Source organism: Saccopteryx bilineata, chromosome 12 (assembly GCF_036850765.1).
Source record: "Saccopteryx bilineata isolate mSacBil1 chromosome 12, mSacBil1_pri_phased_curated, whole genome shotgun sequence".
Taxonomy (NCBI): Eukaryota; Metazoa; Chordata; class Mammalia; order Chiroptera; family Emballonuridae; genus Saccopteryx; species Saccopteryx bilineata.
Window position 1 is genome coordinate 19,523,891 of NC_089501.1, and position 16,862 is coordinate 19,540,752.

The 16,862-nt window shown below is 34.0% G+C and overlaps 1 protein-coding gene across 18 annotated transcripts in view; it reads right to left on the reverse strand.

Annotated features, from left to right (window-relative positions):
- Nucleotides 1-16,862, reverse strand: part of TRDN (triadin) — a 411,085-nt gene that overhangs the window by 138,666 nt on the left and 255,557 nt on the right. For 14 of the 18 annotated variants that reach the window (XR_010727714.1, XR_010727713.1, XM_066248536.1 and 11 more), the window contains exons 13-16: nucleotides 15,819-15,872; nucleotides 13,579-13,608; nucleotides 4,284-4,313; nucleotides 3,514-3,531 (exon numbers count right to left, since the gene is read on the reverse strand). Coding sequence is in view for 14 of the 18 variants with exons in the window: in XM_066248536.1 (XP_066104633.1) it covers nucleotides 3,514-3,531; nucleotides 4,284-4,313; nucleotides 13,579-13,608; nucleotides 15,819-15,872 (132 nt within the window). In the remaining 4 variants the exon portion in view is untranslated. Of the gene's footprint in view, nucleotides 1-3,513; nucleotides 3,532-4,283; nucleotides 4,314-13,578; nucleotides 13,609-15,818; nucleotides 15,875-16,862 lie in introns of those variants that run through there. The other 4 variants (XM_066248538.1, XM_066248533.1, XR_010727716.1 and 1 more) reach the window with 3 other exon arrangements.

The following is a 16,862-nucleotide window of genomic DNA, read 5'->3' on the forward strand; positions in this document are numbered from 1 at the left end:
CCGCTGCTAGTGCCAGGCCTTGAGTCACTTAATAAAAGGTACAGGACACACAGAAGCCAGATGCTGTTTGTTTGAGAGATTATAGGAAAGCTAGAAGCATGAGGTAAGAGAGGCCATGTGTATAGAAAAGCAACTGAAAATGGCTTGGGTGGGTCTGCAAATTGGGTGGGAAGAGGTCTTAGGGAATATCCTAAGTGGGGTAATCAGTGGGAATCAGGTTGATAGAGATTCAGATATTCTCCCTGCCTGCTAATTCTGTGTGTGTGTGTGTATGTGTGTGTGTGTGTGTGTGTGTGTGTGAGAGAGAGAGAGAGAGAGAGAGAGAGAGAGAGAGAGAGTGTGTCAGGGGGGATATATGGCTCACAAATAATAATAATAATAATAATGGCCTCTACCAGCACTATTAACTGGACAAAAGCTCCCCCCCCCCTTGGTTTTTTCCGTCATGCCAAAAACTCCATTTCCTCCCCATATGTCCCTGATTACTTTCAAGCTGCTTCTCCAGTGCTGGAGCTTAGAGGGAGTAAATCAAACAAATCCATGTGTGGGCCCTTTAAGAGGAGCTGCCTGGGACTCCCACAGCTCTCCTTCTCACTCAGCCACAGTCCCCATTGGTTTTTACAACCAGAACTTATGGGAAGTTCTCTTTCTGGCACTGGAACTCTGGGATGGGAGGAGAGGGAGCTTCATGTGGGACTGGGACCCCTCACTCCTCAGTGGAACCTCCACAGCTGAGATATCCCTCCTGATTTTAAACCGCCACACTTGGGTGTAGGAATGGCCCATTTTGTGTCTCCACCCCTCCTACCAGTCTTGTTGTGGCTTCTTCCTTAAATGCCTATTGGTAGGATTTATATTCTGGTAGATTTCAGATGATTCTGAATAATGATTGTTCTATAGTTTAGTTGTAATTCTGATGTGGTTGTAGGAAGATTCAAGTACCATGTTTACTTACATCACCACCTTGACTGGAAGTCTAATCCATTTTATTAAAGAAAAAGGGATAGAGAGATTTCAAGTTTTATTTAATTAATACATTCTGAATATTAGAAGATGTTCTTGTTGAAATAATTCTAAGAACCATATTTTTAAAATGTAAAGAGTCATTGAATCTTCTGTGGTCATCTCATCAAACTCTCAAGTGTACAATTTTATCAGGCTTGTGTTATGAAGGTATAATGACTATTTTACTCTCACCAACAGTAGCATACAAGAAGGAAAACAAAACAAATGGCTTAACTAAGCGTTACAGGTTAAAAGAGGAAGTTTAGATACTTTAGCAAAATTAAACAAAATAACCAAAAGTTATCTGGAAAACATGATGAATTAAATATATAGCTTAATTCATGGTTGATGTGAAATGCCAATTAGAAGACATTTTAAAGAAATTTGTAAAGTCAAATAAGGAAAATACTCTATTAATTTGAAATAATTTGCTAGAAAAGACTGAAAGCATTTATTATATGAAATAATTAAGATGTAATTATTAAATTACCCCTGATAAATATAAATTAATTTAACTGTTATTCTACAGGATCTTTAATATCATGCCCACAAATAATTTTTTGAGACTTTTGGTTTGTTTGATTTTTACACTTTGTGTTTTGAAAAAATTATGTCACAAGAATTTATAAAAATATATACAGGAGGGTCTTGTGTAACTTTCACCCTGTTTCCCTACCATATGACATAATTTATTTTTAAAGTTAAAAAAATGTATAGCCTGTTTAGTTGTATTAACTAGAAAAATGGTAGCAAAATAAGAATATAGGATTAAGGATATATAATTGAATGAAGCAATCTTAAAGACAATAAAAGCTAAATCTAACAAATTCAAAATGAAACAATAACTAATAAAAATACGTCTTGATAATAGATCAGAACAAATATGTTAATTTGAAATGAATTAATAGTTGTTCAGAGTACAAAATTTTTCTTCTTATTACTGTCCAAGTCAAAACCTATAGACCTTTCCAATGAAAGGTAATGAAATGTAAATGAACTTCTAAAAAGACTGGTCTATTTATTAACTGTATCAGTGCTCTGAAGATTGCCAAGGAGCCATAGCATGTCTGCAGGAACTTTTAAATTATATAGACAGCAATAAAGTGAGGGCCTTAAGGTTATATATAAAATTTAGTACCATTTTTCAAATCCCTTGTTGTCATTCACTTTCCTGTTGGTGCAATGGTTTATAGAGTGGTTTCTGTGTTCATGTGCCAGGCTCATCAGCAGCTTTGCACACACATACATCTGAACCTGAAGGAACACATTCTTCTTTCTGGATAGATTGCTCCCCCTAGCTGAGCTGCGATATCATTTCATGATTCTCTCCTTAGGACATTTTACAGCATTTTTATGATGTAGACTTTTCTGGCGTCTGGACCTTTTTGCAGGACCACGGCTTGCATAATTATTTTTTAAATAACATGTTTGAATATTAATGGAATCTTTAAAAGCTCTTCATACTTAGAAATGTGATGATTTCTAATGGCTAATTGAAAACGTTAAAGTAAGTTTTCATTATTTCCATTTGTTTAATGTGTCTTATTTTCTTAACAGGAGAGTGTATATCTGCAAAGGATACAACCTCAAGGCTGTACTGAATTGTTAGCAAACAACTTTTGTATTAAGGCAAGATTAGATTCTGTCATAAATATGAAACTCAAGCCATGGTATTCCACAGAGCTCACAGTAGTGCTTGGGGTAGGAAAAATCATGTGTTAAGGACAAAATGTTATATATTATGAGAACATACCAGGACATTTTGGTTTACAAGAAATAAATAAAAAAGAAGTTTTAAAAGCAGCCTGGGCATTGGCTGGTTGGCTCAGCAGTAGAGCATCTGGACTTCCAGATGTGTGGAAGTCCCAGGTTCGATTCCCGGTCAGGATACACAGGAGAGGTGACCATTGAGTCCCCGCACCCCCCCTACCCTTTCCCCTTCTCTCTCTCTCTCTCTCTCTCTTACCCTCCTGAAGCTGTGGCTTGATTGATTCAAGCACTTAGGCCCGGGGGCACTGAGAATGGCTCCGTAGAACTTCAGCCTCTAGTGCAAAAAATAGTTCAGTTGCCAGCAGCCCCAGATGGGCAAAGCATCAGCCCCAGATAGGGGTTGCCAGGTCGATCCTGGTAGGGGGGCATGTGGGAGTCTATCTCTGTATCTCCCTTATTTTTACAGAACCAACCAGATTTTAGGGACTAAATTTACACCAGCATAATACAGTTTTGCTTAATGGAATGAGGTTGCATTTTAGGTTACAGGGCTGAGGATAATATTAGGTGATTCTATGAGTTTGAAAAATAACTCTAAAAATAATCACTATGCCTTGCAATTCGCTCTGACTCACTCCAACTCCAGGTTGTGTAGTCTTTCATCGCAATAAAAAACAACAAACCATTCACATGCATAAAATGCAGAAAAGGCAGGTTGAAAACTTCAAGTCTATGTGTGCTAGCAGGCCAATAGTAGCAGTAAATAGGAAAAATACATTTTTTCATGCATTTCCTTACTTTTTCCCTTGGGTTGTTCTGTTGAAAAAAAAAATAAACAGAAAACCATTGCTCTTAAAATATTTAAAGATAAAGTTTATTTACCCAGCATATATTAAATTGTAATTTTTTCAACCACTCCCCCCTCATCTCCCCTTCTTAAATTTCACAGTGAATGCTGCTCTGAGGTACTGCTGATTATTATAGGCGTTTCCTTAATTTGATTGTAAAGTACTGATTCACAATGAATTAACGTAGGACTATACTGTGTAACCACTTTAAATGATTCATACCTTGCAGCCTTTGTAAATATAAGTGGACACAAAAACACATGTGAACACATAAACACATATAAATTATACAGAAGAAATGGGTGTACTTGCCATAAAATTTATCATTCTACTCAACACGTAAAGAAAACATTTAGTTTTCTAATTGATGCTGATGTATTCAAGATCAATTGAATTTATGCTTTCTAATAAACTAATGCTTAGTACTAAGCATTGTTCAGTATTTTTGTCAAGCAAATATTTCTTTGAAGACAGTTTTTGTGAAAAGTGAACTTATACAGTATTCTTTATTATTGCCAAATATTTCTCATAGCAATACTGTCATAAAAGACTCAACTCTTTTTCCTACTTTTTTACTTTCTTTCAATCTTACTCTTTTTACCTCTCTCTTCTGTGCCATATAGATAAGGGGTGTGTGTGTGTGTGTGTGTTAATTCTTTAGGAAGTAATGCTATTGGGGGTTCAACAAATATAAGATAGACTCAAAAATATTTTCAATACCTTCTGCAGGTGTCTTTGTTTTCTTGGAATCTGAAAACACAAAGATAAATTATTGATAAAGCAGATCAGATAAATCAACAACTGAATAGCTTCCAACAAAATGTCCATTCACTCTGATATCATATTCAACAAAATGGGTTGATATATAATTAGTATTTGGAGTTTAAAAAGAAAACTTTTAAGAGAATGAATATTAAATGAGACAGGAAGTGAGAAACCTTTTGAAGTATAAAATATAGAAAAATATGAAAAATATCCATATATAATTTATATACAGATTATATTGTATCGATTAAAGGTAATAACCTTTTCATAGAAAGTCAAACTGAACAAATATATTGTCTGTTTTCATAAAGATGAATTGGAGTCTGCAATTTAGTTTAGAATTTAGTTTGCAATTTCTTCATTTGTTCAATCTCAAACAGCCCAGGTAAAATATGTTACATTCTCTTTGAAAAATCAATATATAAATATTTTCATTATAAGCATTCAATTATTATTATTATAATAGAAAAGAGACTGGTAGATGTTAGCTCATTGGTTTCTAATTTACACACCAGTATACTTAACTGCTTCTTGGCAATGTGTATTAAGTGGTCTGTAGACAACTATTTTATTTTAGTCTTTTGGGTATTCAGCTTAGTCTGAGAAGTTTGTTACTTCCAGAATATAGGCAATAAAGCCATCTGTTCCTATTACTTTAAAATAAAGAGGTTTTTGAACTTGTTTATTTTAGGATGGAGGTATTTTAATTTAGATTTTATCTTGGACTACTTTATTTTTTATATTGTGTATTTTCTTTTACCTCTTCTGTCACTGAGTTTTAAAATTCTCTGGATATTAGCGAAATGAGAATCATAACAATGAACTACAAATTGCTACTTGAAGAAGGTAGATAAACTTTTTCTGGCTGATAATTATATGGTTTAGAACCTAGAATAGACATTCATTAACAGTTTGAAAGTTAATAGAGTTGTTTGCCTTATAGTGATGGGTTAGTAGCATGATTTTACAAACTATAGAAATGATCCCTGAAAGTATAGTCTTAGTAGCATGATTTTACTTCCACAATGAAGTGATGGACTCAAAATATTTGAAGTTGACAATGAGTAAGGGTCTGTTTACCAAAGCACAGTTAGATGGTCAACTGAGTTGTTATATGAAAAAAATAACTGTGTAATGAAAGCAACAACCTATTTCCATAGAAGTATAAACTGAAAACACATTTTGGGAAAACATCTTGAGAAAGAATCTAGACAGTCATAAAAGGAGCATGCTTTTGATGTAGTAATCCCACTTTTATATTTCCAAATAAAATGCTCATTTATTATAAAAATACATTTAGAAATATTTTTTTCATAACATTGTTTTATACTTCTAGATAGCTGGAAGGTTAAATAGTACCATCTAAATAGTAGGAGGTCTATAAAAATGCACTGTCATTTAAACAATGTTTCTTGAACTTCTTTATGAATTTCTAATTTTTTTGTAATAAGGATATGATTCACGTATAAGAAAAAAACAGACATGTATAAGAGAAAAACAAACCTTATTTTTCAAAATAATTGGTCCTTGGAACAAAGTATTTATTCATTTAGTAAATATATTTTAAATTCTCTTGTGTTCAGCATGGCATAGTAAAACAATTTTAAGCTAGACTTTATTAATATTCACCACCTCCCCACAAAAAAAATAATCTTTTCTTGGTAATCAGTTTCTCATCAGGAACTATAATGGATTAGGCTGCATTTGCATCTAAAACATACGTGTTTTGTAAGTACATTCTCATTTGTTTTTTTCATGAATAATTATCCTAATCAAGTGAGCAATTCAAATATATATAAAAATATTATATTAAACAATTTATATTAGAACATGATAAATATCATTTTACTCATATACCTAACAGTATATTAATAATATACAGTGCCTACTTCTGTTTGAAGACATGGATTCTTATAGCACAGCAGCTGAAAGTATGAAATGGATAGTTCAATGGCCACCATGACTTTTTAATACATTTGGCTCAAGTAAAATGTAGCAGGATTTCTGTCTGCCTGAGGGGTCATGTGATCCTCTGTGAGTAATCCTTTGAGTCCCAAATGCAGCCAATATGGAAAGCACAAGCAGATTATGGTGAGCATATAGTTATTCAGGAATACAATTGAAGCAAAGCTTGAGAAGAATGTTGAAACTGATAGAGGATATGTGTAGCATATTAGGACAAGATTATTTCCAACTCCTTATTCTCCAACTAGATGCTGGCATAAGGGGATAGGTGTGGAAAGTGAATTACAAAATGCATATCTGTAAAGTGGTTTTTTTCTTCATCTGTTTTCTTCTCCCTACTTGTAAGTATTGGTAATATACTAGATATCAATTGTACTAGAATGCAAGAAAAGTAATAATATGAAGTCCAGGGTCAATTACAGTATAGCGCATATTGGGATAAAAAAAATTTATAAAGTCAAAATGTAAAAAATATTAAGCCATGCCTGTCCAGGCGGTGGCACAGTGTATAGAGCTTTGGGCTAGGACATAGAGGATCCAGGTTCAAAACCCCAAGGTCGCCAGCTTGAGTGCAGGCTCATCCCGCAGAGCAAAGGCTCACCAGCTTGAGCATGATGTTTACTGGCTTAAGCGTGGGATCATAGACATAACCCCACAGTCACTGGTTTGAAGCCCAAGGTCGCTGGCTGAGTCCAAGGTCACTGGCTTAAGCAAGGGGTCACTTGCTCTGATGGAGCCCCTGGCCAAGGCACATATGAAAAAGCAATCAATGAATAACTAAGGTGCCTGCAATGAAGAATTGATGCTTCTAATCTCTCTCCCTTCCTGTCAGTACCTATCTGCCTGTTTTTATCTCTGTCACAAAAACAAAATAATAATAATAACAAGCTATGATCTAATCAACTAGACCCTTAAAAATGCAATATTATTTGCTGGAAGCCACAGTGAAGTTTACTTAAAATGTCATCAAAAGTCATGCCTTTTGGTTAGGAGCTGGTACGGCAGCAGTTGTATACACGTAAAATACTAGGGCAACCAAAAAAGTATAATGCTTGCAATGAAAAGATCACATTCTGACCCTGAAGAGCTGTAAGTATCCCCCGTTAATACTCATGCTATTAAACTTCATTACACTCTCTCAGCACTCTGTTGAAATGGCTTAAAAATATCATAAAAGCTTACTTGGTTACTATACTTCCCTAAAGACCATCTGCACAATAATCTGAACAAGTTTTTTATTAAGAACATAGAGGTCTGCTGCAGCTGTTATTTAAAAGTAGTGATGTGTTTGCAATCTGTTCATCATTTACTCATCTTTCGTAATATACTAGGTATGTTCTATAATGTTCATAAGTGATGCCAGAGGGAAATGAAATACCAATTGACATTGAAGGGGAAAATTAACTGTGGTACTCTAATAATTTGGTAATGAAGTACCCCATCTACTTGGTAAATCTCACCCAATTGATATATGCATTTAATTGCAAAACCAGATATTTTGCTTGTTTTTCAGCATAATTTCTCTTCAGTTCTCATTTCTAATGTCCTAGATCTTGGCACTAATTCTCACATGTCTTTTGCTCTTCTTGCTCTTGTTCTAGTAAAAGGAAACAATAAATTTAATCTAATCTTTCTTTCTTTCTTTCTTTCTTTCTTTCTTTCTTTCTTTCTTTCTTTTTCTTTCTTTTTTTCAGTGAGAGGCAAAGAGGCAGAAAGGCAGAGAGATAGTCTCCAATATGCACCCTTACTGGGATCCACCTGGCAAGAAATCTGGCTCATTTTCTATGAAGCTGTACCTTTCAGAAGATAACCTGTGTGGGAATTCATCAAGAAGCTGAGATTAACTGAATGAGGTCACTGAGATATGCTAGTGCAACCCAAGTAGCAGCTAGTGATCAACTACGTCTAAGATGAAATTGCCAACAATTGACTAAAAAAGCTCACTAGATTAGGCCCTGGCTGGTTGTCTCAGTGGTAGAGCATTGTCCCTGAGTGTGGAAGTCCAGGGTTTGATTTCCGGTCAGGAAACACAGGAAAAGCGACCATCTGCTTCTCCACCTCTCCTCCTTCTCTTTCTCTCTCTCTCTCTTCTCTCTCTCTCTCTTCCCCTCCCATAGCCATGGCTCAACTTGAGCAAGTGGGCCCAAGTGCAGAGGATACCCCATGGCCTCGCCTCAGGCATGAAAATGGCTTGATTGCCAAGCAATAGAGCAGCAGTCCCCAATGGGCAGAGCATCGCCCCATAGGAGGCTTGCCAGGTGGACCCTGGGGCGCATGCAAGAGTCTGTCTCTGCCCACTCACCTCTCACTTAATAGTAATAATAATATAAAAGCTCACTAGATTATAACTCTCAATAATAGAAAAGATTTTAGAATTTTCCCTGTCAGGATGTGAAAAAATAATTCTTGTGGGTATTATATTTGTTTTAAGATGTTTACATTACTGATTCATTCACATAATAAGTCTATGTTGAGCAATGTAGGTACTGAGGAAATGTGTGAGTTGCTGTAGGGGATATAAATGAATTAAACATGGTCCCTTTAGTCAAAAGCCTTAAGGTCTATCAGAGCAAAAGGAAGATTAATATAAGTAATATGATGTACAAGGTGGCCAAACATGAGCAACTGGTAGGGAGTTATAGATGAACTCTGATGGGCAATTATAAATGGAAGAGAAAATGAACTTAATTGGGATTGTCAGACAGATATCTTAGAGGAAGGAGCATTTTTTTCTAAGACCAGGACACATTAAATATTTATAGCAAAAAAATAAAAGGTAAAACTAAGCAACAGGTTATAGCAACAGGTAAAACTAAGACAAGATAGAATACTGTATATATAAAATTGAGAGTCACTTAGAATAGATGAAGTAGATGGTATGTACAAGAAGAAACTGGATGGGACTATAGGGTAAATGGTGCCATGGTAGTCTTGCACATATCCATATAGACCAAGCAGGCCAAGGTTTGAATCACAGCTAATTTGAATCTTGCCAGGATGCTCTATGATCCTTCTGGAATATGGGGGGGGGGGCTGTGAGGAGCTACTCTGAGGCTGTCTCTCAAGTGCTTCCTATCTCTCCTGGGAGGCTGTCATGCTCTCATCACCTCTTGAGTTTTCCTTCCCAGGACCCTTTGTGATAGAGTTGAGGACCATAAAACCATTTGACTGAAGTCTAGAATTCTCTCCTCAGCAATACCATGTCCGTCATTTGTGTTGCATTATCTAGCCTCTTTTCTTTAGGTATCATCCTTATTGTTATGTGGAACAAGGACCATGAGGAGCTTGCACCTTTGGTTGTTCCCGCTTTGACTGACCATACTTTTCTCCTTCTCAAAATGATCAATTGTATCTTTACAGGTGAATCTATTCAAGCCCTGGTTTGACTTTGTGTGCATGACAGGAGGTCAAGAAATAGATTTGTAGGGACCTGAATTGCAGGTTAAGACCTTTAAACTATATGTTGTGGTCAGTATGACGTTACTGAATATTTTAGATATATAATGATATAAAAAGTTTCACGAAAACAGTTCAATATTTTGAAAGAAAATACTTAGAGAATATATTATAGACAAGATAATTATTTAGGTCAGAGACTCTCAAACTTTTTAATCTCAGGATGTCTTTAAATTCTTAGTGATTTTAAAGGACCCCAAACAGCTTTTATTTATGTAGGTTCTATCAATTTATTTATAATTTTAGAAATTAAAGCTGAGAATACTTTTAAATATAGATATTTGTTTATTTAAAAATGATAAGTGGTTACATGTTAACATGAGTAATACATTTTTAGGACAAATAAAATTTCATATACAAAAACGTGGTGAGATGACTGACTTTGTTTCACACTTTTGTGAACCTTGTTAGTTTGTGACTTAATGAAAAGACAGTTGGATTTAAATATCTGTTTATATATTTAATCTGTTGCAATATCACACATTATATAACTTCTGGATAACTCCAGTGCACACATATGAGGATGAGAGTGAAGAAGATAAATGATGGCTTCATAATTTTATAAAAATAATTTTAACTTTGTAGAACCACTGAAAGGATCTCAGTGACCCCCAGAAGTCTTGGACCACATATTTGAAAATCCCTGATTTCAGAGGTCATTTTCCTTGGTTCACAAGAGAAGTTGAAATAGCAATGTGAGGTCATAACCAGAGGACTGGAGGCTGTGAATAAAGATGAGCTTTTCTAGTTATTTTGGAAAAGATTAAACAAAAGTAAGTTCAGGCCATTTAAATTTTTTGGAGGACTAATTGTCATGGGCAAAGGTAAAACAGAAGTTAAAGCTTGCACCAGAATTTGAGTCTTGGTGTCAATAAGGAGAGTAGGGCCATGACATAAAAAGAAACAGAGAATAAGCATATTTTATACAAAAAAATACAATTGTATTGAGACTTTGGGAGATGATGGGGACCTAATAGTAAGTACCTAAGGGAGGTTATTTCCTAAGCAATCAGGAGGAAAGTACCTGAATGGGGGAGAAAGAGTGGTATATGGAGAAACCAGTAGAAAAAGGCTTGTCAAAGCATGGCCTCAGTCAAACATTTATTCAGTAATGTCATTCAGTCCAGGCTAAGATATGGTTGCTAGGAGGTCAAAACTCCAAAGAACAGTAAAACTAATGGGTAAAGCTCATGGAGCCAAGGGTCTCTCTTGTTAAGGTTTCTGAAAGAGACTTGATGAGACAGGCTTGGGATAAGCTCTCCATAAGAAAGTCAAATCTTCAGAGTTCACTAATGCAAGATACTCTTTGTGAACTGGCACACAGATCATCTTTGATAACAAGGAGGTTGCTATGCACTTTTGCTTCTGCATTTTAAAATTCCCCAACAAAAGAATTTCTCAAGAGCATTCTAATTAAATTCCTAAAACTCCCATTTTCTCTTTCTTGGGGAAAGTTGTCAGTAATTAGTATCTTTGGACTATAACCAAAAAGTTTGAATGTGAGGAGAAATAAATTTTGCATAAAATAAATGTTGAAAATCCAAAATGTATCTAGTGATTTGTTCTAAATTCGCCTCATTTGAAGAAGCATACGCTCCTTGTCCTTATGGGAACTATATCTGTAGTCTTTAATGAGATCACAGAAAGTAAATAACAAGAACTGAGAAGCTTATGTCTATACACCTTTCTGCCCTGCTTAACAGAAGATACAGAAATAGAAATAGGAACTCATGAAACATAAAATCACATGACTGCCGAGAGCTGCCAAACATTAAGCCAATTCTATTATATTCTGGGAACAAAAATTACTGTCAATAGCTATTTTTTTCCTTAAATATAATCATTTTAGTGATTATAAAACTTTTCTAAAAAAGATAATATATGAAATATTTTGGAACTAATCATTTTAATTATTATAATAATGATAATGATCATATTAATAAATAGTAAGGGCATATGTCTTTTTTGTGTGTGTGTTTTTTTCATATGTTTTATATGTTTTACAGCCAGTGGTGATCATTGGATCACATGAATCTCCGTAGGCAAATCTTCCCAAGCTCTTCCAGATATTGCATCTTGAACATGGATAATGTCTCAAAATCAATGAGTCATATAATCCAGGATAAATAGAAAAATATTCTTGAGCATAACAATGAGAAATATTATATATATATGTATATGTATATACATATATATGTACATAGATAAAGGTTAAAGTTACGCAATTGTACTTGACTATGTTTTTATATACCCCCAAAACTTATACTTCTTGTTTGAATGCCAATAAATGAAAAAAATAACTATTCATATTACTGTTTTACATAAATCAAATGGTAAATAATTCTTTATTCCTAAGAAAAAGTGGTGGAGATAAATAAATATTTTTCGAGACTTTTTGTCTGTCCAAAACTGTGGCAAGAACTTACTACTTTTTTTCTTGTAATGTTTCTGTATACTCATAACAACATTCATCATATAAATTATATAATTTTCAAAATACAATGAAACATTTGCTGTGTGTTTATGGGGGAATTAATATTGATTTCAACCTCTTGATAAGAATCACATTACTGTGCCTTAGTTAACTTTATTATAATACTATGGTTTTGTTCTCTCTAAACAACTAAAGACCAACTAAATGTTTACCCTCTTATGTCTATTGACTCTTAGATTCATGTTTAACAGAAGCAGAAGGTGACTCCCAAGCTATTATGGCTGTGTAGAACTCTAATGATACTAAACATAAAATATAACACTTGTTTTTATTTTTTCTCAGATTACATAAACATTAATTAAAATATCATTGTCATTTTCAATGTTAGAAGTGATTCCATATATCTACAAATTATTTTTACTGAGAAAATAAACCTAGATCAATAAATAGTGGTCATAACTAGAGGCCTTGTCTCAGTGCTGTCAGGGTACATTAGCAACATCTCATAGCAGCTGAGAGGGCCTTAACATTCCCACCAGCTTGACTAAACTGAAACAGGTTTCTTTTTGACCATATGCCCATGACCTCAACTTTTGTTGTGAATTCTTTTTCTGTCCCTTTGAAATATAAATCTTCTACAATCAGAAATATCTTTCTCAAGAGCTATGAGACATCCCTTGGAAATGTAATCATCAAAGGAGATGGTGCCCCTTTATGACAGTCTCTTTGGGAGGCTAAGAGACTTCAATAAGCAGCAATGAGCAGACACAGGTGGCCTAACCACATTGGCCATTCACCCCCAACCTCTTCCAGTACATTTATACTCTCTAACCCAGAGCTTAAAACCTCTCATTTTTGTTTCAATTGAGTTGAAAGTTTTATTTCTCTTATTGCAATACATTTGACTCTTATTGCAATAGTCTTGAGTAAAGTTTTCCTTGCCTATTTAATCTCATTTTTATTTGACATCAAGGAATGAAATATATATATATTATACCATGACATCCTGACAAAGGGAAATGGTATACAGAAGGTGGACTGTGATTTCTGTGCAACTTAACAGAACAAAGTAACATTAGTTGATACAAGAGAATGTATAATTTTACTTATTTTTAAAATTTTATAAAACTGCTAATGGAATAGAGGAGCAGAAATTTTGAGAGACTATATTATACCCCAGATTTCTTGAGAAAGACTAGATTAAAATTCCTTTTAAAAAGTAGCTTACCCTTTAACGTGAGGTAAGGTAGAAAAATCGCAATTTTGCAAACTGTATGCATATAATAGATCCAGTTATCCAAAGGTAATACAGACAAGATGGAAGTCAAAACCCAACTCTGAATGTTGTTAAAGTGTTCACACAAAAAACATAGTAGAATTTTGCATCAAACATACCTTCCTTCTTTTCATCTTTTTTAGCTGCTGCTGAAATAAGGAAAAGAAAATAATGTGAAAACATGTTAAATGACCATTCCTCAGAATATTCCTGTAAATATGAGAATGTATTCCATTTATTCATAAAATCAGTGGATATCTATGTACATATTAATACATTCAATCTGAAGTAAGAAAATAACCTAAAATATTATTTAAAAGAAGTTTTTAAATCAAGAAATAATGTGATGGCAATGGGGGTGGGGGATGGGGGGAGGGTGTAGGGGGGAAGAAGGAGAGAGGGGTTGGGGGAGGGGAGGGGCACAAAGAAAACCAGATAGAAGGTGACAGAAGACAATTTGACTTTGGGGGAGGGGTATACAGCACAATCAAATGTCAAAATAATCTGGAGATGCTTTCTCTCAACAGATGTACTCTGATTTATCAATGTCACTGCATTAAATTTAATAAATAAATTAAAACAAACAAACAAACAAACAATAAAAAGAAATAAAGTAAAAACATGAATAAAAACATTGTTACATAGATAAGAAGTCGAATTAACATCTGTTTAGCCCTAACTCTTGCCTATACACTGTGCTTAATCAACACTTTCATCTAATTTCCTTAAAAGGATAGTTCTAACAAGTTTCCATGGTACTGTTTATCCAACAATAAATCCTTTATGCTGAAAAAGTTCTGAGGCTGCCTTGTCCAACATGGCTGGAATATAAAAGCGGAAAACTTGTTGCCCAAACTCAAATTTGAAGCCAGCTTCCAGATTATTTCTTCAATTTCGTCCCCTTGAGGCCCTCTATCATGAGGCTGAGGAAACACTATGTTCCTGTCTCAATCATAGTTCCATTGCCACCGTGACCCTCAGAGGCTCAGCCAAAACAGGAGATTGTATTTTTTTATAAAAACATATACATCTTGACTGCAATGGTTCCTTGAACTAGTAGTCATTTGCTTGAGGAATTCACTCTGAGCTGCATTTTCATGAATATAAAACACAAAAGGGATAATAATATTTGCCCTGCCTTTCTACCTTCCATAATATTTGTTATATTCTTTATCAGAACTCTTTTAAAGGAGAATCAGTTTCCTTGAACAACCTGATGATCAAAAGAAAAGTAAAAACTTATATCAGCTCTTAATTCAAGCATATATTACTTATAAACAATATCACTGGGTCAAAAGGCAATTAGCTAACACATTCTGCCAATATTTATTAGAATGATTTTACATGTAACTGGGTCCTGGATTAAATATAATGAAAAAATTTTGATCCGATGCATCCAGGTCGTATTCTAAGAAGTCTGCTACAAAGGTTTCTGCTTATGGATAAATATGCCATCACCTAAATGTAGCATAGGAGAGAAAATAAAGATTTTCTTCAATAACTATTTTACCTTTTTTTTTCCTTAAGTGTGTTCTGTAAAGTGTTTGTTGATAACAAAGGCAGAACACTTGTACCATTTCCTTATACTTTCATAATATTACTACTCAGGTTTGAAAGTGAAGGGCATGTAATGCTCTGTATTCTTTTGTCTTGGGTCTGGGACACGGGAATTAGAATAGCTTCCTCAAAGTGTGTGATTGCAGATGATAACTAAAAAATAATTTTATAGAAAAATTTTATAGGAAAAGAAGTACTTTTCCCAAACTGGTGACTTGAATAATCATTATTTTCTTGAAGTTCTCTTAAAAAATATCATTTTATACCCAATGATATTATATTAGTAAATGATTACATAGATTTTTCTCAGATGGCTCAAAAAAACTAGAATGATTACTTGGTAATTGTATCTGCAATCAGATTTTGCAGTTTTAGTATATAGATGAAATAATAGTAATTTTGAAAAGTCTGACCTATTTTTTAATATGACACAGATTAGAAGGTATAACTGAAAACATTGGAAAATTGGTATATTATTTGTATATCTCTGTAGCTTATCTGTATCTTTATCTATGGTCTATTTTTTGAAAACATAAGTGAAAAGCTAAATGACTAAAAGTAGGAGTCAAGATACTAATTCTTGGGTTCGTCAGCGGTTCCTCTGTAAATTTGGCATTCGTCTAAATCATGCTTTCCTCAATTACTAAATAAATATTTGAAATGTATATCTTTATGCAACAATGAAATGTTTTCTATAATAATCCAGCAGATGGTGCTATTCTGCAACAAACAGCTTTTGCTTTTGTCAATAAAGTGCTATATAAGTGGAAAAATATTTTTTTCTAAGTGTTTTATTGCTTACCTTGTGATGTAACTTTCATAGCTCCTTGTTTGGTTTCAGGTGTTTTCCTTTGTTCTTATAAAGATAAAAGGTAAATCAACATGAAGTTGTGTCAGAAAGATATACAATACAATTTTTTTTAAGGAAAAATTACAAAGTCAAAACAGAAAACATTGCCTTTAGCATTCAAAATTGTTAAGAAATCAACAGAATTATTAGGGAGATCACTGAGAATTAGGCTTACTGAGACAAAAATAAAATGACTGAACCAAAGATAAACATAAAATAGGTTTCCCAGACTGATTTGTTTCACTGTTCACTGAGCATGGAACACTTTGCATTTGTTTAGCACTTATATTTGAAACTCTTAGAATTCTTTATAAATTATTTCTATATGCTCAGCCCTTTAAAATGCATGGAACATTTAGACATAAAGTGTCTCTTGAATGAACAATATGAGAAGGAAGATTTGATCATTTGTTTTAGATATTGACCTCGACTCATTCATTCATCACACGTTTATTTTGGACCTATTGGGTGTGTGTACTAGCTAAGTATAAATGTAGTAGTTGATACACATATATATTCAATCTTATTTAATTGTCATCAAATATTGTTTTCAGCTAGTTTAACACAGGGAAAGCAGGTTTATAGTTGTGATGGAAAAAGAATACAATATAATTAAATATATTTTTTAAAGATTTACTTATTCATTTTAAAGAAGGAGCAGAGAGAGAGAAAGAGAAAGAGAGAAAGGAGGAAAGGAGGAGAAAGCATCAACTCCCATATGTGCTTTGACCAGGGCAAGTCCAGGGTTTTGAACCGAAGACCTCAGCATTCCAGGTCGACACTTTATTCACTGTGCTGCCACAGGTAAGGCCAATAAAACAATTATAATTAAATGATAATACAAGAATAAGTTTTGCATTTTGCATACTCATAATTATACCCCTACTTTTGCTCAATTCTATGTTAGAATTCTGGTTAAAGTTATAAAAATACTGATTCCATCAGAATGACTTGGCAAAGAATGATAAGCATAGATTCCATGTTTTTGTGCCCAAA